A 27,383-nucleotide genomic window follows, 5' to 3' on the forward strand; every position below is an offset into this window, starting at 1 on the left:
TTGAACTCAGAACCTCTGGATTCCAAGCTCTATGCCCTAACCACTAGGCCACCACTTCCCGTTTATTTATTTAATAATATGTAATGAATTATTTTAGATCATATGCATGGTCAGGTGTCTGCCTGTTGCTTAGCTGGGGTAGCAACAGGATGCAAAATGGGAGGAGGCAATCTGCAATTGAAAGCCCCTTTTTTCATCATCCTGATGATTTTGAATCTCGTCGAGCCAACTTCTTATCTAGATAGTTAAATAGGGTTGCTGAAATGTGGCAGGTGCATGCAGATGTTCAGCTGCAGGACATTCAGTAACACAGAACTGGCATGTTGAACAGGAAACAACACCATAAGAAGGTTTCCTCGCAGTGGGCTCATACTGGCCCACATTGAGGTCAGAGTCCAAATGAAAAACTCTTTTTGTGTTGTTGAGTGAACACTGCTGCCACTGTCAGGTCAAAGTTAAGAAAAGCTGGGTGTGTGGGGGTTAAAAGCTTCCACACACCCACCAGTTTCTGAGGAACCAAAGAATGTGTGCATCAGTAAATGCTGGATGAAAAAAGAAAGGGCAGAAAAATAAGATGTTGAGTTTTTCTATCCACCCAAAAAGCATCATTTGCTACATCGGTTATTTTTCCTCTGATTTTAGCACAAATCAGAACATTCTCATATTGTCCAACATTGAACTTTATGTTATTCCACAAGCTTATAGATGAAGAAACCTTATCATTATTCCTCTACTCCCCTACAGAGGAAATAAATGAATTGGTGTCTCAGGAGGTAAAGCTTTATTTGACATTTTATTTTCTATTTTCTGCCTTAAAAATCCTAAAGCTAATATCAACTAAAAGAAGAAATGACAAATATGTTCGATTGGTGAAGAACGTTGGATCCCAGTTCTTCTTTTCAGTGATGTTTTCTTGAAGGTGCAAGTTGGTTGCAAACATGCGTAGACAGCTGGTAAAAATTGCTGCTTGCAATCATAATCAGTGGGGAAGCTGAAATCTGTTTGGCTATTGATGGCTGATGAATGCAAAGTACAGCTGCTTCCACCTTTTCCCATCTAACGAGCTTCTTGACTCCCCGTGTCAGCTTTGTTTTTTCTTGGCTCCATGCACTTGTTTATAATATTTTTCGTCTTTGAAATCAGCTTTTAAAAAGTCTTGGCTGGTAATTATTCTTTTGAAAATGCTGCACTTATTAGCGTCTTTTCTTTTTTTTCCCTACATCATGTCAAAAAGCCACAACACTGTCGTAGTCTGGAGTTTAACTAGAAAGACATTTAGGAAGCAGATAAATGAAAGCCCTACTAGGCTGCTGCCATCTTTCATATTCTAAGATAACGTCTAGGAAAGAAACACACTACCAATGTGTTTTTTGTAATTCAGTAAGTTTACAGGTATATGCATGCGTCAGATAATGAACTCAAGCCTACATTACCGTGTTAGCATGCTTTTCAATCCTTCCTGCACATTCTTTTCAAACTAAACTTTGCTTTAAACTGTTGTGTGCTTGGAAAAATATAAATTGTAATGTTAAAAATCTAAAAAAAAAACTTGACAGGTTAAAAACTTAAGATAAATCACAAGACAGAAGTCAATGTCACAAATGAATAACTTTTATTTTAGAGTCTCGGTATGTTTATACAAGATAATACTATTAATATATTGTGACTTTTCTAGAGAATCATTATACAGTTATTTTATACAGGGTTTCCACAGTCTTACATAATTTCAGAATTCCCTGACAAAATAAATGCAGCAAGAGGACAATAATAATAACATAACAGGTCACCAATTTAACATGTTTAGCTCTATAACATTTAAATGCACCTCTCCAATGTCTAAGAGAAAAAAAATTTATGAAAATTTTTTAATGTATGACCTACATCACTGTACAGAAGACTGCCATATGATAGCCATATTTACACTGTGCGCATGGTATACAATTATGCCAATTTTCCTAATCCCTGACCGATCATTTTTAATCCAGGGTTATCTGGGTGGTGGGTGAAATAGGTGGTGGGTGTGTTATTCTACTTACATTTTTTTGCCTGATGGTTGTTTTTTTTAAGTAAAAAAAAAAAAATGTGTCTGATTCGCGCCAATTCCCGTATAAAAATCACGCCATCTGGTGGAAAATCACACGGCTTTTCCAGGAACGTGAGAATGTGTACAAAACAACAAAAATGGCACCGGCAACGCTTCTGGGTCGTTCTCATCGAATGTTGGTGATATTAAAGTAATTTTGAGTGATAAATAATTTTTTTTTGCGATCATTGCACTATATATATATATATATTAGTGCTGTCAATCGATTAAATTTTTTAATCGCGATTAATCGCATCAATGCCTGAGTTAACTCGCGATTAATCGCATTTTAATCGCACATTTTTTTTCCTGATTGAAAATCATTTAAATACTCTGGATGACATACAAAAAAATACATACAGGCTAGGTTTGTGCCAATGTTCTTTTTTTAAAATGAAAACAGGTCACAGATACTGATTTATGCCATAGAAACATATGGCAAGAAGATGGGGAGGCATGTAGCAAAAAATAACAAATATGTAGCCAAAAAAAAGGCCCTGAAAACAGGCTGATGTAAAAGACAGTCTTTACAGTTAATACAGTCTTTTGAACAAAGACAAGCATTTTACCCTACTGCTATAAAATTTAGTAGAATTAACATTAGATGTTAATTAACCAAGGTAATAATGAACAATTTTCAATCAATACATCAAAATCAATAGACCAACATCACTAGATGAAGGTAGTCTATGCTCTCTAGAAAGTTACTTTTCAGCCTCTTAACAAAAATGAGAACACACACACACCCACTCACCCACTCACCCACACACAGACACACCCACCCACACACACACACACACACACACACACACACGATACCGACAAGAGTGCCGTAGCAGATTCCATTTCACCTCAGTAATCTGTTTTCTCAGCGTATTTCAGGTTGCTACTAGTTACCAGACACTCAACTTGTTTGTTGGTGGTGGGGCTTAAAGAAAAGGCACTAGCGCCACCCAGTGTATGAGCGTCTTTTTTCCTTGAGGAGCTCCGCTCTTGAAGCCTATGAGAAATGCATAGACTGGGGGAAAATAGCCCCGCCTTCCCGCAGGCTGCAGCGGGATGCACTTGGAAAATTGTACCATAAAACCACATAGCGTTAATCTCGCGTTAAAAAAATTATCGCCGTTAAAATGGCCTCGCGTTAACGCGTTAATAACGCGATAATTTTGACAGCACTAATATATATATATATATATATATATATATATATATATATATATATATATATATATATATATATATATATGACAATTGGGTACTTGTTGATAGTATAAAAATTATTTCTAATAGCATTAAAAGAGCATTAAAAAACATTACAGTTCCTCATTCTTGTATAAACCCTGTATTAGCATAACAATGAATATTCATTAAGTATAAAGAAACTATGCATTGAGAATCTTTCAGAATTTTTCCACTAGGGTCCAGTAAAAGTTAATTTTAATTCTAAGCCCACAATAATTGCCTTTTATTTAGCTTGTAACATTCATGCCATTTGCCTTCTCCTCTCTCTGTTCATTTACCTGCCTTACAACGTTTTCAGTCCTTTTTTTTTTTTTTCTCCATGCCCAAGATGGTGCAGTTTGTTGGGTAAATATTTGCGGGAATGCGGCTTGTTGAGAGGCCTAAGCTCAGGGGATCTCCAGAAGAGAGGCTGCAGTTGTTGTGGATTAGCTGATTGTTTTTTCATAACACCATCGCCAGCATGCAGAAGTTCTGGTTCTCAGCAGACTGCAACGGCAGAAATATTGATTCTTCTAAAAAATGCAGAAGTAATGCAGCTTACCACTTCTGAGATTTAGTTTTCCAACAAGGGGCTGGAATAGCTCAATCGTATTCAGGATTCTTCTGCTAAATTGAATTGTTTTTGTCTGTAGCCTGGAATAAGGAAAACTGGAAGGGAGGAAAATGAAATAAAGTCCCTTTAGCTAAAATGATGAGTGAATATTTGGGATAATCGCTAATCTTGTATGTTTTTAATGTTGTTTACTTGCCAAACATTTTCAACTCAGGACCCGTACAACATATATGTGTCTCCATCATGTTCAACAGAAAAAAACAAATGCATCCATCTAAAAACCTGACTAACATTTTTGTTTGTTTCTTTCTCCTTTTGCTGTTTTTCGGGGATAATATCCAAAGAACTTGGAGAGATTCAAGGAGAGTAAAGATCAATTCCACCAAGCTGCCTCCGTGACAGAAGCAAGCATCAAGTAAGATGTGCACACAAATCACCCAGAATGACCTTGCTTTTCCAAACTCGTCATCCCAACAGGAGAAAGTCTGACAAATATGTCAGTCCATGCCAACGCAGACGCAGAGACATTCTCTACCTATATTCACTTTAACAACCACAAACTCAATTTGTTGCTACAAAACTAGGAGATATAATACCCTGCAGCCTTTGGAAACACTCTGCCTACCTCTGCATACAGATTCGCATTAACCTAGCCAACTAATGAACAGCATGAGAGCTGTTTTATTTTTATTTTTTTTACATGCTTAAAGGTTTATAGTCTCTGGAGCAAATTGACTGATGTGCTAAATATTTAATTGGTTGTTTTAATTAAGCAGAATTTTACAATAGTTTCACTGTCCTCACTTCTCAGTCTGGAAGTGGGATAAACCACAACTGGAAAAATATACTTAATTAATACCACTGCAGAGTGGCAATAATTAAGTACACATACATTTAATTAACTTTAGAGAGAATTCTTGGACTTTCATTTAAGTGAAAATGACAAAAATCTGAAACACTGAAGTCCTTAGAAAAGATAGAAGGAAGTGTTCTTATCCCCAAGGCCAGGCTGAGGGTGGTGGGTTAATTTTAACTCTGTTAATGAGGTTCTCCTTATATTGCTTAGCAGAGACACTTTTTGATTTGTTGTGTTCTGTAAATTTTGAACATGTGACATTAAATGCTCTTTGTTAAGTCGTTTGCTTCTTTCTGAACAAAGACTATATGAAAAATAGAAGATTTACTGACATATATTTGTTTAGATGCATTGGAGTGTAATAACAAGAAGAGAGAAATAAAATGACCCCATAAGTAGTTAGTGGAATCCATACACACTGACAATGAAATGCACATACATCCATTTTTTAAGGAAATGATTTTCATTCAATCTAATAATAATAGTATAGCTCTTTATGTAAATTATAAACTAAAAAGTTAAATAACAAAACCGCATCGACATCAGTGAATAGGAAGCTTCTACGTGTTTAGCTGTAGGAGAGAAATATCAGCTGTGCTGCTGCCATCAACACCTTATGTTTAAAGATGTTCGAGATTGGCCTGTTTTTCCAGTGTGGTCCTGTTTCTCTGACCGTGACTGAGTGGATGTGCTCTCTTCATCCTCTGACATGGGAGTTGGTTCGGAGCTCGTCTGCCTGCCTGTGTGTTTCCTGGACGGGGCTGCTTTTTACAGCTGCTTTTTGTATCTCTGCTTCTGTTTCCTTGAATCCCAGCCGGCCTCAGCAGATGGCCGCTCACACTTAGCTAGGGCTGGGTATTGTTCAAAAATTTTTGGTTCCGGTACCAATACCGATACCTTCACTTCGATACCGGTTCCTGAACGATACTTTTTTAATCCGTGTATCATTCGTTCTTTCTATTTTCAATTGCCAATCAAAAAACAAAAAAAAAAAAATTGACTGGTTATTTTGTTATTTGTTTTTTATGGTTAAACCAAAAACGAAAAAAGGATTTGTTTTTCATATATCAATTCTAAGCTCAGATCAAGAATACGAAATGGAAAAACGGACAGCAACGCAGAATTTGTTTTTAATATTTAATCGGTACAGTTTACGTGACCCGGAAATAGCTCTTTGCGCAGCAGTTGGGGTAATGAAGTGGCTACCATGGCGACGCTAGAACCACACACTATGTTGATCGAGAAGCTGTTTGTTGTTGCTAGTTAAAAGTACAGTGCACAGAAAAGTTTCAAGAAAAAAGTTATACCTGGAAAATCCTGCAAATTTTCTCCGTTGTCATGTCCTCCTCAAGAGTCACACGCTTGGATCCTCGAAATAAAACGTAACTGTCCATGGCTGATAGGTCCGACTGCCTTATCTGGTGCAGTTTGATCGAACGTGGTGGGAGTAAGCCAATTGTTTTTTTAGCTAACGCTCCACCAAACTTCCGGGTCATGTAAACTGTACCGATTAAATATTAAAATCAAATTCTGCGTTGCTGTCCGTTTTTCCATTTCGTATTCTTGATCTGAGCTTAGAATTGAAATATGAAAAACCAATCCTTTTTTCGTTTTTGGTTTAACGATAAAAAACAAAAAACAAAATAACCAGTCAATTTTTGATTTTTTGTTTTTTGATTGGCAATTGAAAATAGAAAGAACGAATGATACACGGATTTTTTTTCGATACCAGTTTTATAATATCAATTCGAAGAAAAAGAAAATTTCACAACATAAAAAATCCGTGTATCATTCGTTCTTTCTATTTTCAATTGTCAATCAAAAAACAAAAAATAAAAAATTGACTGGTTATTTTGTTTTTTATGGTTAAACCAAAAACGAAAAAAGGATTTGTTTTTCATATATCAATTCTAAGCTCAGATCAAGAATACGAAATGGAAAAACGCAGAATTTGATTTTAATATTTAATCGGTACAGTTTACGTGACCCGGAAATAGCTCTTTGCGAGGCAGTGGGGTGATGAAGTGGCTACCATGGCGACGCTAGAACGCTGTTTGTTGTTGCTAGTTAAAAGTACAGTGCACAGAAAAGTTTCAAGAAAAAAGTTATACCTGGAAAATCCTGCTGATTTTCTCCGTTGTCATGTCCTCCTCCTTAAGAGTCACACGCTTGGATCCTCGACCGTAACTGTCCATGGCTGATAGGTCCGACTGCCTTATCTGGTGCAGCTTGATCGAACGTGGTGGGGGTAAGCATAGATATCCATAATAAAGCCTTTATTATGGATATCTATGGGGGTAAGCCAATTGTTTTTTTTAGCTAAAGCTCCACCAAACTTCCGGGTCACGTAAACTGTACCGATTAAATATTAAAATCAAACTCTGCGTTGCTGTCCGTTTTTCCATTTCGTATTCTAGATCTGAGCTTAGAATTGATATATGAAAAACAAATCCTTTTTTCGTTTTTGGTTTAACCATAAAAAACAAAAAACAAAATAACCAGTCAATTTTTTATTTTTTGTTTTTTGATTGACAATTGAAAATAGAAAGAACGAATGATACACGGATTATAAAAAAGTACAAATCTTGAGTTTTATTTTAAGCTCTGATTTTTCCATTTACATTTTTCCTCTTACATAAAAAAAAAAATCAGTGTCTAATATTCACTGTTACATTGTGAGGACCTTTTTACTTAGCAGTTTTCCTTTAGAAAAATTACCATGTCTGACAAACAAGCCCGTTGAATGGGATCCTATTGACAGCGCACCGCTGGTATGTGTGGGTCTGAGCGGCTCCGACAGAAATATTGGAAGGCAGGATGAACTGACTGCACTGATTAAGTTTTCAGGTGGATTTTCCCACTTAAAAACATAATAAAACTACTTTATTCCCACTGATCACAGCAAATATAGCTGCGAGGCAAAGAAAGGATAGAGTAGCTCCGCCCAACGCGCGTCAGAGCCACTTTTCAACCTCGCAGCCAGAGCAGCAAAGCTGCTTCAGCTGCGCGTCAGAAGCTGGTGCAAGCAGCAAAAAAAGGAAGCAGCAGACGTGATTTTGCTGCTCTTGTTGCGTCCAGTTTGAAAGCAGCATGATTCACTCCGCTCTGGCTTTGCTCTGCCCACGGGCTGCTGAGAGGAGGATGGTCGCACCGGCTGCGGTCCGCTCTTCTTGCAGTCAAACACCGAGCAACTTTCTGCTCTTAAATTGTTTCCATGCACAATGTATTGCATTGCGCACTATTGGCATCAGTCTTAATAAAGTGAAGCCACACTTTTGACCTGGGGGGCATTTTAAAGGGGTTCCACGATGCTCGCAAACAGTTCACAACGGATACACATGAACCCTGGCTGTAGGCGTGACCACCTGTGTATTTTTCCTGGATGATGCAATCACGTTAAGTGTTACAGCCAATCACCGAAACTTGTTACCGAAAGACGAGGCATGTTTGTTTTTTCGGGTAATTGACAGGTTCAGTCGGGGAGTTGAAGACGACAGAGAGAAATGGCGCAAAAAATGTCCTTTTCCAGGACCTGGTTTAGCTACTTGCATGTAGCGAGGCTAACACTTTATTCTGCTTTCCATGCCTCCCTTTTCAAACATCAGCATCTGACCCAGCATGGATAAAGACAGGCAGGGCTGATTTAAAGCTTTTTTTTTAGAAAAGGCAAAGAAGAATAAACAATTCGGGATTCACATGGAAAATAATAGAATATAGTGTACTTGATATATGTACTAGGTATTTGTTAGTTTACTTAGTTGCTCTTTAAAAAAACACATTCTCTGAAAGTAGTTTTATATATATATATATATATATATATATATATATATATATATATATATATATATATATATATATATATATATATATATATATATATATATATATATATATATTAAAAAAATATAAAGCTGACTAATAGCGCCCATTATGAAGCTGGTAAATAATTTTTTTAGGTCTGCGACACAATATTGGACCATGCAAAACACAGATTTACCTTCGCAAAACCTCAGAAGGGCAAGCTTTATGTACAAAAATTAAACCTGTACATGAAATTATGTTTTTATAGAGTGTTTTTATCATGTTTTTTGTTGTTGGCATTCATATAAGTATACTTATGTGATAACTTAGTATATGTTTGATTGGTTTATGGTATATGTCTGTTTTGTTACTTTCTTGCTTAAAAACATTTTAAATCTGCTTATTTTTTCTCATCGCAGCAAATAAAGCCACTCTCTTGATTTCATCTGCCTTTGTACATATATATAGGGACCATGTGTCAACCCTTTGTTTGGTGTGTGTGCATATCGTGTGTGATGTGCTGCTCTTGTGGTATAGCTGGAGAGAACTTACAGTATGACCAAAACTGTTCTATCAATAATGTCTTTTCAGTCATAGTGTTGGATCTCTTAAGTGTTTAAAATTACCTTTAATAATCCCCTTGCTGTGTAAAGCAGCCTTGAGGTGTAGATACCTGGGGTGACTGGAGAATGACTGATTGGTGGCCAGTGACACTGTTAACTTTCACATCATGGAGAATGGGCTTTGAATGAATAATGTGTAATAATTTTGAATTCTCCAGCTAACCTGTAGCATGAGAAACAATTCAGAGACGGCATATATACCATAAATATAATGCTCTGCAATAATATTTATGCACATTTTCCAAATTCCATAACGTAATTCTTTCTCTATTAATCATTTTACTTTTTTTTTATTAATTCAGCTAATTAATATTTTTATTGATATCATATTGACATTGATAAACCTTGCATGAAGTAATAAGAGTATCAGATACTCACTTTTAAGTGTTTCAAAAGCTGATGTAAAAGCATCTCCTTTCCCGCAGCAACTTTTGAAAAGTGACAGTGAATTTGACAGAATTTGATTTGGGTATCATCTTAAAGGGTAACGCCTTTTTTTTTTTTACATTGGGCCCTTGATTTTACGTTATTACATCATGTTCTACTCACCCATATTAGTTTTGTGTCATTTGGAGCTGTTCTGAAGATATTCCGTTAGGTTATATCCAAGTAATGGCTTCCTTGGAAGCCGTTACTTGGATATTACTTATATACAGTTGAAGGCACAAACTGAACTGTTCATAATTTCTCATTTATGGTACGCCAGCATTCATAACATGTAGGCGAATCACTGTCCCCCAGACAGCCACGCTTATATTTTTATATTTATATTTTTTAAAACAAAACGGAGTGTGTGTGACGTCATCCGCGCGCCGGCTACGTTCATTCATCCTGTCCGCTGAACTGCTGCTAGTTTTACTCACATGCCTGGAAGATGTCTAGTGCTGCTACCACAGATGGTCTTGCTCTTGAAATGGAATTGAACGATTCAGATTATCTAGCCGAATGAATAGAAGGGGTAGAGAGTAGCCGCCTGTGGCCCGGACTGCCTGTCACAACTCCAGTCCGGCATGGGGATGACGTCATACACCCGCCGCTTTGTTTTAAAAAAATATAAATATAAAAAATGTAACCGCCGATGTCTGGGGGACAGTTATTTGCCTTTATGTTATGAATGCTGGCGTACCATAAAGAATATATTATGAACAGTTTAGTTTGTGCCTTCAAGTCATTGCCCATAGGAAGACGTTACTTGGATATAACCTAACCGAATATCTTCGGAATGGCTCCAAATGACATAAAACTAATATGGGTGAGTAAAACATGATATAATAACGTAAAATCAAGGGCAAAATGTAAGAAAATACGGCGTTCCCTTTTAAGTACCTTAAAATAAAACCTTAGACTAATAAGTAATACAATGTTTAATAAAAAAATGCTATTAATCAACCATTCTAATTGTTGGAGTAAGATGATATTATGATGCATTCCATTTATAGTTGGAAGTTTGACTTAGACTTGGACAACATTTATTATCATTTTGTATATACAGCATGTGTTTCATTCTGCACACATTCTTAAAGACTACCACAAAGAACAAGGTTTTTGTGATGGTCGTAACATCAGCCTTGCTTGTCTTATGATCTTAGCAGATGGCCGCTCACACTCCGCCTGGTTCTGCTAGAGGTTTCTTCCTGTTAAAAGGAAGTTTTTCCTCTCCACTGTCGCTACAAACATCTTTGGTGTGAGGGATTGCTTTCAAGTCAATGATTCAATGCAACCAACTGGTTTTCCTTAAATAGAAACCTTTGAATCTATTTGACTATATGATGTGGTCGAATTATTTCTGTAAAGACGACATGTTATGTGAATTGGGTCTATATGAATACAGTAGTAGCAATTCAAAAATTCCCCACTTTCCTTGATGGGCCCTTGGCTGGTTCTTGGCTTGTCATCTACAATTCCTTTTTAATCATCAATCTTTGTACTAAAATATTGTTTCTGTCAAGATTTGTGGACATTAAGATCTAAAGAGCAGCGTCATCTCCTGGTCAGACTCTGTAATTCAACGAAAGAGTGGAGTCGGAGTTAAAGAAATGCACGCCCAGGATGCGGGGCTTTTGGGGGCTTTTGCTGGAAGTCGCAAGGAAGTGGGCTGGCGAAGGGCCATTTGAATGGCTGCTACTGTAAACTGATTTGAATTGAATTATGCAAAAAATAAAACAGATTTCAACCTGGAAGGCTAATTGCTCTCAGAGTAGATGACTCTTTTTTCCCAGTTCTAGGTTCTCAGGGTAATTTAATGCACCATTATATCTGAACGCAAAACTTAACGCAGACATGTACCTAGCTTTACCGTTTTTGCCAATAGGATTATCTATCTAGAGTAGAAACCCTTCAAGAACTACACTAAGACAGCTTTTGGCCAAATGTTGCGGAATTAGACAAATTCAGTGGGAAATGTAGATATTTATACAGCAACAAACATAATTTGACCTTATGGCCAAACTTATATAGTTTATCTAAAACATAAAAAGTGGATTTTAGTTCCTGTTCAAAATTAAAATAATTGAAAATGTTGGATTCTATAGAACTAAAAGAACATCAATATATTAATAAATACGAACATATTAATCATACTTGACCAAGATGCCCAGGACCATTCAAGCAAGCATACAATATTTAAATGGAACAAGATCCACAGGTATATTTCTGGAGCATCTTATGAATGTTTATGTTAAGGGTTTGTGTGTTTGCCTTTATCTACGTGTGTGTCTTTATGAAAGAGGGTCAAATTGAGAGCAAGGTTTGCCATTCGCCATGCTTACAGATAAACAAATCAGTAGTTTAGCCAAAACATTACTTTACAAATTTTCCTACTTTGACTTGATGTATGTTACTTTTTTCCATTTTACAAACCGTCTGAAACAGATTGTTTTTTGTTTTTACAGGTGAGAGAATTTGACATGTAGAGGGTTTTTAGACTGGGACTGAACTCATCTTTACTCTGGTTTATATTCACCGTCTAGCTTTCCCATCATGATTTCCTAAATTATATTCAAGCAAACCAAAAATATTATGAGCTATTGGCCCTCAAGCAGTGGTATGTGCATTCAATCCCTAAAAGAACATCTTCACCGATGCAGAAATTGTTCTCCCGAAGCAATATCCATTAAGTGAAGGCATTATGCATCTGCTAACAAGACAAACAACATCTAGCTGTTGATTTACAATTTAAGGGAAATGGTTTAAGCACAGTAGCTGTTGTGTCTTCAGTCTAGCTGCATGTTCTGGCTGAATGTCAGAGGAAGAAAACTTCTTCCTCACAGAACAAGGCAGGAGAATGAGGCCAAGACAAGCAAGGCAGATACTCATGTCGGACTGCCCAGGTTATCATCCGAGCCATCCTAACTAGACCAGCTGTCAGTTATAGCGGTGTGAGAGCAAGGCTTAATAGTCGGATAGAATCCCAGCCTCTGTCAAAGGATACGATTGTGCTGTAGTGGCTTGGTAAACACAGCAAACACTGGCAAGCAAAGTCAACAATGCTAAAATTATATATATATATATATATATATATATATATATATATAATATATATATATATATATGATTTTATTCTACAACAGACTGTATTCTGATGAAATGTGAAGATTGGAGAAGGTGCCGCCTGATCAGCATTCAGTGTTTTCAGTTGCCCTTTTTTTGCAGTTTTGTTTTACTTATTATTTAAATGTTTTGCCAGGAGACAAAATATTATAAATTCTAAGCTTCTGAGGCTTTAAAGTCGTAGGGAAATCATATTTAATTGTCAAATCATTCTGGCTTAAACATGTACACTCACCGGCCACTTTATTAGGTACACCTGTCCAACTGCTCGTTAACACTTAATTTCTAAGCACCCAATCACATGGCGGCAAATCAGTGCATTTAGGCATGTAGACATGGTCAAGACAATCTCCTGCAGTTCAAAGCGAGCATCAGTATGGGGAAGAAAGGTGATCTGAGTGACTTTGAACATGATTGTTGGTGCCAGAAGGGCTGGTCTGAGTATTTCAGAAACTGCTGATCTACTGGGATTTTCACCACAACCATCTCTAGGGTTTACAGAGAATGGTCCGAAAAAGAAAAAACATCCAGTGAGTGGCAGTTCTGTGGGCGGAAATGCCTTGTTGATGCCAGAGGTCAGAGGAGAATGGCCAGACTGGTTCGAGCTGATAGAAGGGCAACAGTGACTCAAATAACCACCCGTTACAACCAAGGTGGGCAGAAGAGCATCTCTGAACGCACAGTACGTCGAACTTTGAGGCAGATGGGCTACAGCAGCAGAAGACCACACCGGGTGCCACTCCTTTCAGCTAAGAACAGGAAACTGAGGCTACAATTTGCACAAGCTCATCGAAATTGGACAATAGAAGATTGGAAAAACGTTGCCTGGTCTGATCAGTCTCGATTTATAGGGATGGAACGGTTTATGAAAACCGTCCGAACCGTTCGGTTCGCCTGTCTCGGTTCAGTTCGTGTGTGTTGAGTTCGGTTCATGCGCTGCTCCTTTTTCTCATAGGCGAAGCGTTTACACTCCAGAGCAGAAGGTGGCAGTACTGTGACCAAAGCCAACCACCAGTAGTAAACAAGAAGAAGAAGAAGTGAAGCAGCGTAGCCGGGTGTAGCAGAAAAAATCAGCTGTTGTTGAGAATTGTGTGGGTATGGCGAGTGGGAAAGAACAGGCGTTGGAAGACAAGCCAGCAGCACTTTAGAGGTCTGCTGTATGGGACCACTTTGCATTTAGAGTGACCTACGATGACGGCGGAAAGAAAGTTGTGGATAAAAGTGCAACAGTGTGCCAGCATTGTGCAACAGGTTTTGTTCATGCTAACAGCAACATGACCAACATGTCAAGCTCACAATCAACATATACCGAACCAAACTGAAAACCCGTGACCACGAAACCTTGAACCGAACTGTGGATTTTGTGAACCGTTCCACCCCTACGCAGCTAATATACGTAATGGTTGAAATAAGAAATAACAATCATTTCCTTTCCCATTGAGTTCCGTCCCAGTGTTCACGAGGATGGACGTCTGTGTCTTCAGCAGGTGTAGAGCTAACAGAACTATAGCAGCGTTGCGAGGCAAGGGCTCAAACATGTACGGCTGGAAGCCTTCTACACCAAACCAAGCTTTTGCCGCCCTGGCGTCCTCTTCCACAACAACTTCATCCCCGCTTTCCTCCTCTAAATAAAAAAATGGATGACAGAGGAGACTCATCTACGACCTCCGACACAAAAACTCTCCTCGTCTTGCATGTTTCCGCTGTCCATAGCGTTCCTTGACAGTGTTGTTTCTAAGTCACCAATTTAGTGCTACTGGTCTCAATGGAATTTCCCATTGGGAACCTACTAGCACTAAGTTGCTAACTGGTTAGCAAGATGCTTCCGATAAACCGGCCACAGCCAAAGTGGCTTGCAAACCTTCCGCTAAAACAATCCCGCCCTCTTGATAAACGACCAATCACATTCACTATATTCACTCATGTAAAGTCGGGCACCACTCGGGAGAATTCGGAAATGCAACGGTTGGAACACCCTTTTCCCTACGACTGTAAATGCACGTCCTGTTATATCCTTCTAAATAAGGGCCACTATTTTCTCCGTCGGTCAACTTATTTCCCAACAAAGTGATAGTTTAAGCGTATAGAATATTGATGATGGATTTACCTTCAATAGGTCCTTGAAGGTTATAGTTCAATGTTCATCACAGTAATATACTAAAAAGATTTTATCCTTCTAGAACCGAGCCCATTCATCCATCAAAGCCATTGTTGTAATGTCCTCATATATGTTTACAAGTGGCAAAGTGAAGTCGGAGCACTAGTACACAGAAGAGACTCTTTCCCTGGCTGTGGATGCGATAAGTAGGAAGGGATGGTAGTGAATGATTGAAGGAGTGAACAGATACAAGATAGAAGAGAAGAGGATGTGTACCTTCAGTCAATTGAAAAGCTGTCAAGGTGCAGCTGCATACAAGCTACACACTGCAGATAAGAAGCAACCCTTTCTCTCTAGCTGTTTTCTACTTCACCTTTCCTGCACTCTCTCTTGTTAACATCTCTCCCTTTCTCTTTTTCGACACAGCACCGGGATTAATCAGTCCAGTAATGGTAAAGCAGTCTGCACAGGAATTCTGAGCGTCTCGCATGTCAGAAGTCAATTCCTGCCTCCATAGATAAGACAGAACCTGCTCGACTGACTATGTGGTTTAGTACTTGGATCCATTAATAGTTTGTTCACATCTGAAATTTTACAAACCATTACAAAATATTGCTTTCGGTCCTATTTAAACTTTGCAAATTTTGATTAAAAAACATATATTTTATTAATCTAAGCTGTATTTCCAATCTTAAAGATGAAAAAATGCATTAAAAAGACCACTTCTAAAGTCATAGCCAGCAGATAATAACCAAAATATAAATAATACAAAAGAGATTAAATATGTTTAGGAAACTTTAATTAGTCAGTGTAGTACCAGGAATGCAGTGACAGAGTAACTAGCAACAAAAAGCAAATATTTCTAATTCATTTTCATCCTTTTAGAGTCAACTAAAAGTCTCATTCACAAAGACAATCAACATACCTGTGTGCAATTTTGATAGTGAATTAATACCACATTTTAAATACATTTAATACGAGTGCTTAGATATGGGCATTTACTGCCATGCACAGGGTTTCCGCGGGTTATTAAAAGTCATTAAAAGTCATTAAATTATTATTTTTTTAAAATTAAGGCCTTAATTGGCATTAAAATTCATTAAATGTGTTTATTGTGGCATTTAAAATGCTTTATTAAAAAAAAATATTTATAAAAACAATTTCGTCAGACATATTATATCACGATATATTTGCGTGGAACTGCTTACGGTTGATCGCAAAACTGTATGTTCAGAAAAGAACCTTGAGTCAGAGAAAAGGCTAGAGAATGGGGGGAAAAAAAGCAAATTTAAACAAAAGTGGCTGGAAAACGAGGAATTCGACAGGTACCTGTTGGTGGCATTAAAATTATTTCTAAGAGCATTAAAATAGCATTAAATTTGAGTTATTCATTCCTGTATAAACCCTGCATGCAGCATTATAGTGGGACTGCACTATTTAGCCAATGCTAGTTTACATCATGAGCTGGTTAAATATAACTACTATTTCCTGGATAGCACGCTGAAAAGTTTCTTAGCATCTCAAGCCAATTAACTGAGGAAACAATGAGGAAAAGTCCAACATACAGTGTAAAAAAAAACCCACAGAAAATAGACACCTAGAAATTTGGATTTCAAAAAGGGGTTAAGACTTAAATGGTAAATGGCATGTACTTACCGTATTTTCACGACCATAAGGCGCACCGTACTAAAAGGTGCAGTCTCAGTTATGTGTGCCATTTCTGTATTTAACACACACATAAGGCGCACCGGACTATAGGGCGCGTTTTTTTATATACAGGTACATGTCCTCTACATAGCTCTACTGCGTATTTAAAAATACAGCGGGGGCAAAACTGAGTATGACTGTGCTTTATTCATGTATTTATTACAAAGTATTAATCAAACCTGGGAGCTGGCCATGAGACAGACACATCGCAGATGACACAGCGCTGTGATCACTTCTAAATTAACTTAAAATCCTGAAATCTGTCGACGGAATATGTTCGCTTTTATTGCCGGTATCCTGGTGCCTGCAGTTTAAATTATTCAGATAAAAAACACCTGCCAGCCGCCGCGGTGAGGCTGCCCAGCCTAGAGGCTGCTGTTGAAGGGATTTCTACTGTCGGTGCACCGCTGGTATGTGGGGGTCTGAGCGCCTCCGACAGAAATAGTATAGGCAGGATAATAATCTGGATGAACTGACTGCAATTATTAAGTTTTCAGGTGGACTTTCTCACTTAAAAACATATTAAAACTACTTTATTCCCACTGATCACAGCAAATATAGCTGCAAGATTTAGATTATTTAGATGAAAAAACACCTGCCAGCCGCCGCGGTGAAAGAGGAGGAGACCCGGCCCAGAGGCTGCTGTTGAATTAAGTTTTCAGGTAGAAAAATGGAGTGGGAGCAAAACTGAGTATGATTGTGCTTTATTCATGTATTTATTACAAAGTATTAATCCAACCCATCAAAGTCATCATCCTCTGTTTCTGAATTAAACAGCTGCGCTAAATCAGACATGCCAATTTCCCCCTCTTCGCTGTCAGAGTCACTTTCCGTGCTGGGCGGCTCCTCAGAAATAATGCCTACTTTTGCGAAAGCTTGAACAACAGTGCCAGCAGACACGTTAGTCCAAGCATCTACAGTCCATCCGCAAACGGTGGCATTAATTGCCCGGCGCTGCCTTCCATTTATCCTGAAACTGTGGTCTCTGTCGGTCATCCATCGCTCCCACGCCGCTCGCAGCCTTACTTTGAACGGCCGCTTCACACCGATGTCGAGTGGTTGAAGTTCCTTTGTCAGACCCCCCGGGATAACGGCGAGCACAGCGTTCATTTGATTCACCTTTTTTTTCACATCGGCTGTGAGACGGGCACGCAGCGATGGTGATGCGTGGAAAAAAGCACCTGGTCTCCTCACATACACCTGCCTCAGCCACGCTTTCATCATCTCCTCATCCATCCAGCCTTTTTCATTTGCGTTAATATATGTCATCAGAGCGATGTGTCTGTCTCGCTGTCAGCTCCCAGATCAGCTTCTCTGATTGGTTGATACGGCGCGTCCAGCAGCGCACCTATACGCGCGTCAACCATTGACTTTGCATGTAAACTCGCTGCTTCTGCTGCACCTGCTGGGTCCGGTTCACACCGATGTCGAGTGGTTGAACAGCGAGCACAGCGTTAATTTGTTTCCCCATGTTTTTCACATCAGCTGTGAGATGGGCACGCATGGAGTTACATATTAACAGCGATGGTGATGAGTGGAAAAAAAACACCTGGTCTCCTTACATTCAGCCACTCTTTCATCATCTCCTCAATGAGGTGGTCTCAAAAGCCGCAGTTACAACACACATAAGGCGCACCGCACCAAAGGGCGCACCGCACATTTTGAGGGGAAAAAAAGACGTTTAAGTGCGCCTTATAGTCGTGAAAATACGGTATATAGCGCCTTTATTCAAGTCAGGAGACTTGACCAAAGCGCTTTACGCTACATTCATTCACCCATTCACACACACACTCACACACTGATGGTGGCAAGCTACATTGTAGCCACAGCTGCCCTGGGGCTCACTGACAGAAGCGGGGCTGCCGTACACTGGCGCCACAGGGCCCTCTGACCACCATCAGTAGACAATGCAGGTGAAGTCTCTTGCCCAAGGACACAACGACACTGAAAGTCGGAGTCGGGGCGTGAACAGTCAATCCTTCAATTTCAGGGCAAACTCCTACATCCAATGCCACTTTCTCCTTAATATTTGATAGATGGCTTTGGGAAGGGTTGACTAGAACTTAGAGTTGCTTTAAATCCATTTATTAAATCGGCATCAGTTGGCCTTCCTCCATGCTCAACTGTCACTCAACTTCGAGGCATTGCAGGACTTTGTCTCTATTTGGTAGTCGCCGTTTGGATTTCTGATAGTTCTGCGATGCTGCCGGTAGATAGCACCACATCGGTTTGTCTGTTCATTTTGCCCAGTGCTTGAACTCTATTGACCTAAACACTGTGAGAACGGTTGATGTTCATGCAGGAGAGGAAATTGGCATCCTGCAACCAGCAAAATGCAGGCAATTTTTGTCATTGGCTGATAAGACTGTCAATCTACATGCCATGTTGATGGGTAGCCATTAACACAACAAGTAACACCAAACAAGTGTGTTTGTTAAATTCAGTTTATTTATATAGCGCCAATTCACAACACGTCATCTCGAGGCACTTTACAGTTCAACCAGAAAACCAGTTGATTGGATCGACTCATTGACTCGAAGGAAATCCCTCACACTAAGCATGCTTGTATCGACAGTGGAGAGGAAAAACAAAATTTTAACAGGAAGAAACCTCCAGCAGAACCATTCTCAGTGTGAGCTGCCATCTGCTGATGCCATAACCCCCTCATATTACAGCCCAAATATAAACCACTGATACATTGGAGGATAAATGTTTGTTGTCGTGAACCAATGTTTTTATTTCTGACCCAAAGGGTTTGAGCTAGGGATGCATGATATAATTGGCCCCCTATCGGTATCGGCCTGTATCGGCCTTAAAACTGAATATCGGACATCGGCCACCCCACCGATATTTAACCCGATATTTGATCAGCTTCTGAGTTTCTAAAGTCTAAAATAAATAAATAAATACTATTTTTTCTTCTTCCTCAAAAACTTTTTTTACAGACTTGAAAAAACTTCTAAAGACGAGAGAAAAAATATTGATACATTAAAATATCACAATATCTTCATATGCTGATATATTGCCATTTAAAAACACCATATCAATCTCTTTTACTAATGAAATATTGCTATATGTCATCATTACGCTACGAAATCCCCCGAAAATTCACAAAATGTTGCCATATTTTTATATGTTGATATATTGACGCGGTATCGATCTATTTTACTAAAAAAAAAATCTCACAAGAATTTGCAAAATATCTTGAGAGTTTGTAACAGAACGATGAAATTTCACGAGATATTGAAAGTAAAATAGATCGATACTGCTTTTTTATAAATCAATTTGATATCAGCATATGAAAATATATTTGAGCATATTATTTTTCAAAGTGTCAGAAATGGATAACAAAACTGCTATTTTCAATGGCTACTTATTTTTGTCCAGCTTTAACATCGGTATCGATATCGGTTATCGGCTACATGAGTTTTAAAATATCGGCATATCGGATATCGGCCAAAATCCCAATATCGTGCATCCCTAGTTTGAGCTTAATCTGACCCTCATGGGGCCAGGCAATGTTTTTCCACCTGTTATTGTCTGAAGTTGATGAGACAGTTTGAATTGGAGCTTCCGTTTCCCATCTTCATTAGACTGGAACGGCTCTTTTTCTTTTTCCTCTGCTGCTGTAGTTCTTCTGCTTCAAGGTTGGACTTTTGCATTTTGAGATAATAATTTACATACCTTTGTTGTAACTAGTGGTTATTTGAGCCACTTAAGCTTTTCTTTCATTTTGGAACATGCAGCCTGTTCGACTCTTAGCTCTGACATAAATGAGACATTTTCACCCACACAGCAGCAGTTCACTGGATATTTTTTTCTTTTTTCTAATCATAAACCTCAGAGATGATTTTATCTGAAAATCCAAGGAGATCAGAATAGTCTTGGATACTCAGCTCACCTTCTCCGGGACCAACCCTAAGCCATGTTTAAATTCGCTTAAATCCTCCTTGTTGGGTGTTCTGATGATGCTTTGAGCTTCAGGAAGTGTTCCTGCCCATGTCCAGACACATTGAATTGAGCAAATAGAGCTGCTTTCACATAATTCTTCAGACTCGTTATTTATGTTAACAAGCAATTTAACATGCTGATGGTGAACGTGTGTATAAATAAATGTTATATAATATCTTAGAGTATTATTATTACAAAACAAATACCTAAAACGCATGTGACATAAGCGTTGAACTAACAGGAATTAACCACTGCAATTCGTTTTTAGTGTTTTCCATAAGGTCATGGTAATTGGTACCAGTTCCTTTTTGATATTTGATATCTATGTTCCAAGATGTGAAAGGAAAAGTCCACTCATATTCAGAATTCAAACTTCTGAAAGTACTTTGAATATGAAATCATTACATACTGTTCAATCAATAGTGTTTTTTAATAGTCATTTTCATTTCAATGCGTTTTACTGGAGACATTCATGTTTGTCAAAGAGCACTACTACCACCTACAGATTTGTGATGTCACGGTGCGGTATGGGCTGTTGATCAAGTCCCAGTGCTGTATCTGGTGTTTGTCACAACTCGCTATTATTCAAGTCATCTTGCAAACATTCTTCTTCCAAATGTTGGCAACACATTACGTGTTTTTGCTCTGGGCAGAAGTTCGATGGCAAATCCTCCCTCTTCAAGTTGGCAATCCAACGACAAACTCCTCTGTGGAGGATCATGAACGGGAAAGATTAAATAACTAATGTTTTTTTCTCTTTTACCCGATGTATTACAACATCCAACTGCCATGCACGAGGGCATTGTCAGTTTAACTATAGCTCTGCTGAATTTCAATGTTGAAGTCCTCTGGAAATCTTCAATAATTGTTGTTGATTGCAGATGTGTCCAGTAGTTGCCATTGATTTTGCTTGCAAACCGGGAGAAAGGAGCTAAGCTTACCGCACCGTGACGTCACTGCTGGAAGATGTCAAGAGTGAGGTGTTACTATATTTTGGCAGTGATCGCAAAGAAAATTATTATTTTTATTTTTTCACTGATAAACGCTAAATTCGTTCAATCACAGCGAGCGTATTCGTTTTAGGTATAAATAACGATCCATTGATTATTCCTTGCTGACTGTACTTTTCCTTTAAAGCTCAACTGAAAATTAAAGGAATATATAAATGTATAGTGCTCAGACCTCGGCGGGAAACATTAGCTCTGAGATTTATATGCCTGAGCTGGTGAATGAAAACTAGAATTCCCCCCCAAGCCATAAACTGGTGGTGGAACAGTGAAGGAATGAAGATTAATGCATGCTGGAATAAGGCACAGGTCCGTCAAACCTCCATGATTGGCAAGAATGAAGATGGAGAGAAAAATCTCTGGCAAAGAGAGGAAATCTCTTGAAAAACCAGGTTCAACATGGCGGGCTTCTGCTGGACCGGTTGGCGATGCCTCGTGAATTCAGTAAAGACTGGAGGAATCATCTGATGGGGCGAGGAAGCAGTGGTGTGATGAAAGGGTCAGATGGAGCTGGTGGATAAAGGGATGGAGGAGGGTTGAATCAAGGTCATCCAAGTGGAAGTTAGACATCGCAAGTCAACTCAGCAGACGCTTGGTTGAGTAGCACCTGTGTTGTGATTTTGAATGTCTTTTAAACTGGACTCCCTAGTTATAAACCAGAGCCCTTTATAAACCAGAGCCCTTTATAAACCAGAGCCCTTTATAAACCAGAGCCCGTTATAAACCAGAGCCCTTTATAAACCAGAGCCCTTTATAAACCACAGCTCGTTATAAACCAGAGCCCTTTATAAACCACAGCTCGTTATAAACCAGAGCCCTTTATAAACCAGAGCCCTTTATAAACCAGAACCCTTTATAAACCAGAGCCCTTTATAAACCAGAGCCCGTTATAAACCAGAGCCTTTTATAAACCAGAGCCCGTTATAAACCAGAGCCCTTTATAAACCACAGCTCGTTATAAACCAGAGCCCTTTATAAACCACAGCTCGTTATAAACCAAAGCCTGTTATAAACCAGAGCTCTTTATAAACCAGAGCCCTTTTTAAACCAAAGCCCTTTATAAACCAGAAGCCCTTTCTAAATCAGAAACCTTTATAAATCAGAGCTCGTTTATAACCAGATCCAATCAGATAACTGCTGATTGGACTTTGTGGAGGTGTGGTTTACTGTTGCTGGGGTTGCTACAGTTTTGTTCCGATCATTTTAATCATCGGAACAAAACTGTATTCATTTAGTAAGAATTGTGCAGATACAAAATTAGACTTATATACTATTCTATTTACTAGTTTCTTATTATAATATAAATTAATTTATAGACTTTTTTTCCTGTTAGATGTTTCTTACATATATACTGAAGGCCTTACGTCAGCATGATTCAGCATTTTGTTAAGTCTGTATCAATCTGCATGTTACGCTATATTCCACCTAAGAAGTGAGTCTTTTATTTGTATCATATTAAAGTTCTTAAGAAATGTATCAGCAAGCATTCTGAAGATCTTTCAAAGTTTTTCTTGAGCCGTTTATTCATTTATAAAGAGAGAACAAAAAGGTTTAAGCCTGAAAAAATTACATATTTCAGTAGATAATTATCTGTGACAAATAAATCCAAGCACAGACTTTAGACATGACCTGCCGGATGGCTCGATCTGTCCAGATATGTCATGTTTTGTTAAGATGTCAAACTGGCTTTTATAAACAAAAAAAACTTTACAGTACTTATGTTTTGTTTAGCAGGAAGCAGAGCAGAAATTGATTGTTTCAAGTTCTTTAACACATACAGTACATACCCACAGGAAAAAAGGAGGCTGGTGTGAACTTGAACACTGGGCGAAGTGTGAAGTATATCTCCTGACATACTGTGAGGGAGAACAGATACAGAACACTTGCTTACAGACGGACGGTATCAGTGATGCAGCAGATTAATTATCAGCTAAACTTTTAAAGAATATGGGTTTCAGTTTACAGCATGTAAAGACTCAGTAAAATCATGCATAGATCCAGTTATTTTGACCTTACATGGTTTATTCTGTTAGTGTTTGTATGCTTAAGATTGACATGGACTCAGAGTTACACAAACCCTGTTTTATTTTGTTGCATTACTGTAGGAAGAAGTTTTACTTTCAATCAGTTTTGTCTGATATGTTAGCCGACATGTTTCACAGGTTGGTTGGATTATAATAGTTCACTCTTTACATGAGACTTTTGAATCTAAATCTTTATGTGAGGTTGTTTTGAAATGTTCTAAAATTTAGCCCTAATGGTCAGATATCTCCCTCATTTTGTCAAGTTTGTTGGTTAAAAACTGTTTTGGAAATATACATTTGCCCTTCTGAATAAATTCCTTCCAAGTTATCTACAAGTTCATTACTGGGCTTAGGTGAATAATACACATGTTTGATATACATACTGTACCTATAAGATAAACATTAGATCAATTCAGCCTTAATAACAGAGTACTAGCCATATTTATTGACTGCCCTGGTTGTGAAATAAACCTTTTCAAAGCAACAGCATAAAACCACAAACCGGCTTCTTTACTGGTTAAAAAAAAGTCCACTTTAAACAGGATCCAACTCTAGGACTGACTTTATAAACTCAGATTGAGTAATGCAGCTGTGCCACATTGAGTTAGTTTCAACTCTATGACCTTCAGCCATTTAGACTCTCTCTATATTGAGGGTTTGGGTGAACATATGTATGCGTAGAAATATGTTGTTTTCAATCGTTGTTTTAAGGTGGTGTATGTCTTGCAAGTCAATGACTTCATTAGCTTGTTTTCTTTGCCGAAAACCTTTAGCCAATAAACCAGTTAAATAGAAAAGATGTTGGATATTTGCAGCCCTATGTGAATGCAGGTTTTCCATCTAAGGTGTATATTTGTAACTGTGGAGTGAACAGTTGAAGGCCAGTAATCCACAGCATTAAAGACCTGCAAAGAGCAGATAGACTGAGCCCTGAAAAGCTGCAGCGCTCACAGTAGAGCAGAGAAAGTCTGTATATTAACCTGTATTCTGGGGGCCTCACTGGTTTCCATCTCTTTGGCTGATCCCTCATGTTTTCTGAGAATTTCCATCGAAGAATGGAGATGATAATGGTAAATGGTTTGCTGTATGTCCTGTAAACCATTTCTAGTTTATAGGATGAGGTAAAGAGTCAGATATTTACAGCATAAGATGATGAGACATAAATAATACATGTAATTTCACGCTTTTTTCCACATCTCAGCATTGATTACCAGAAATATCCCTGTATTTGACATCACAAACTATTAATAAATTACAATTTTCTAAAACCAAACTTTTCAAAGAACTTTAATCCAACAAGAAATGCTGTATAAGCTTCCAAAATATAACTTTTTTTTTTGCACTTTTTAGTTATTTAGTTATTGTCCACATTTTGGTTTTAATATGAAGATAACATATTCATGTAAAATTTGTAGTCAGAAAACTGCGTCTTAAAAATATCAAAATTGTCCTTTTGCTCTTTGTATTCGGTCGGGACTAATTCTCTGAGATGTTAAAAAGATTTTTCTAATTACTTGTTTTAAATACTGCTCTCTCTTTTCCTCTGTAGTTGACAGGACAAAATTAAAAGGCTGCGTGGGAAAAACAGCGCTTTATATGTTTAGCCAGAGCCATTAAGGAAGCACAAAACCATCACTCTGCGTTTGTGGCTTGACTCAGAGGCGATAAAAGCATCTTCCTTATCAGTCTTGTAGCCTTGCCAGATGCCTTTGTAGTTTGCTGTATGTTTTATGCATTCTCTATTCTCCAGTTTTTCTGCATTCATTTCTTTCCCTTTTTGTTTTTGGGGAGCCGAGTGGTCCAGAAGTCTGAGGCCTCTGTGTTCCGCCCCCTTCCGTCTTCCCCGTCGGAGATTAAATATAAAGGACGGCGCCATTAATTAAGCAACTAATCTTGCTGTTTATGTTTTGTCATATTTGCTGCTTACAGATGCGTTCAGAGCTTCCCCAAATTATGAATGCTTCCTTGCACATTAAAACATTTCACAGCGACGGCTCTGTACACGGCTCAGCGGGCTGCCAGGGACGCTGCTTTACCTCATTCCAGCTGAAAAAAAAAAAAAAAAAGAAGTCCTCGCCACAGCCAGCTTCTTTTTATTATTTATTTCTGCAAGCGCTTCAGTTAATACTGTTGATTTAAAGCCTCACCTTCAATTTGGTGTAGCATGTGGACTGAGCTTTACCTTTTTGCTGCAGCTGAACCAATTTTCTGCTTCAAGCGCCTTTAATAAACCTCGTAGCACTATCAGGAGGCTTCAGCTTCCCTGATGAAGGCCATTTATTTCAAATTAAAGGAGAGTTCTTATCTTCTATGGACTCAAATAGAGGAGGCAGATAAAGACGGCGTGCTTTGGTGTCGCACTGTCTGTGTAGTTAATGCGCTGACCAGGAAGGAGGGGGCGAGGAGGGGAAGGCAAAAAAAAAGTGGAGGACGGCCGATTAAACGGGCAACATAAAAGGAGAGGGGTTTGTGAGGAGGAACAGAGAAATCTGATAGGCTGTCATCTTTTTAAAACAATTATCCGAGGGAACGCCATTAGATCCTTTGTTCTTGCTTCCTCCGTCCGTTTTATCTCAATCTTTTTGTTACTCTCATCATTTATGTGTATTTTTCTCTTTAACCTTTGCCACCCGTGCTCAGATAAACGCCGTTATTGCCTCTGCGGTGCTTCTTTACACGTCAACATGTATGGATACGGGTACGCCGTAATTGAAATCACTGAGGTCAGCTCTTCTCCACAGTCAAAAGCAAAATGAGTCTTTAATTTAGCTTCAATTAAAAACTCGTGCTGTTAAACGCTCCTCACAGAGCAGGTGTATGTGCAGGGGGATGAAATTAACACGCCGTAAAGTGTGTGTGTGTTTTTTTATGTTTAAAGTGTAGCAGCGTGTGTCAGCGGTTGCATTTGTGCACATTTCTCCCTGTACCTGTGTGGGCGTTCATAACTCGCTTGTCTCTACTTCAATCAGTCAGAATCTATTACAGGAGGACGTAGAGGCAGCAAGCCTGTCATCCTTAACACTCGCAGAGATAGACAGCCAAAGAAAAATTATAATACAGCCCACATATCAAATTAAGCTGAGCTAATTCAATCTCTCAAAGCTCACTTTTCTGCTATATTTGATCAGAACGAATCTACCCACTCAATTAAGTGTGATTTAGTGCTAATTGTGTGATTTACAGTGAAGCACGTACCATCCACCCCACTCGTTGTTAAACAGGTTCCCATCAACGGAGATGTGACTTGTTTTTCATCTTTGTCTTTTTTATTGTTTTTTGTTTTTTTCCATTAAAACACTTCAATTCCCATTTGATATTTTTCATGTCAAAAAAATTTATCAGATAAAAAGTCAGACTGAAGCTGCTTTGAAAACTTTAAATATAAAGCAGCTGTTGTCTCACTGATTTATGAATTCGACTAAATCCCTTCATAGTCAGAAATTAATCCTAAATATCATAACATTTCCAATAGGAGCCCTTTGTGTAATAGAGTTAGATGGCGTCAATTTTGCGGTAAAATTAAGACATACTTAAGCCAAGTATTTGTATGTATGCTGGAAAAAAATCGAAATCTAGACAAGTCATTTTTTTTCTTAAAATAAGTCCTTTTGTTCTTGGATTTAGGAGGTAAAAGAGACATTTTGCCAATTAAACAAGACAATTTACACTTAAAAAAAGAAAAAAAAACTTTTTCATAGTCTTATTTTATCTAATTATCTTATTTTAAGAGTAAAAATACTTATTCCATTGGCAAACTCATTTAGCTGCTGAAATTAAGGATAAATACAGTTATTTTAAGACATTTTTACCTATTTCTAATTCGATTTTCCAATGGAAATTGTTGCCTCCTCAATCCAACAACAAATGCTCGTATTTTAAGAAGAAATTA

The 27,383-nt window shown here is 38.2% G+C and overlaps 1 protein-coding gene across 2 annotated transcripts in view; it reads left to right on the forward strand.

The window, feature by feature from the left end:
* The window catches only part of chchd6a (coiled-coil-helix-coiled-coil-helix domain containing 6a), a 131,504-nt gene that overhangs the window by 58,686 nt on the left and 45,435 nt on the right, over positions 1 to 27,383 (forward strand). For both annotated transcript variants that reach the window (XM_038294837.1, XM_038294838.1), the window contains one exon: positions 4,223 to 4,293. In XM_038294837.1, coding sequence (XP_038150765.1) covers positions 4,223 to 4,293 — 71 coding nt within the window. The remainder of the gene's footprint in view (positions 1 to 4,222; positions 4,294 to 27,383) is intronic.

Source organism: Cyprinodon tularosa, unplaced genomic scaffold (assembly GCF_016077235.1).
Source record: "Cyprinodon tularosa strain WSP-4 unplaced genomic scaffold, ASM1607723v1 ctg346, whole genome shotgun sequence".
Classification (NCBI taxonomy): Eukaryota; Metazoa; Chordata; class Actinopteri; order Cyprinodontiformes; family Cyprinodontidae; genus Cyprinodon; species Cyprinodon tularosa.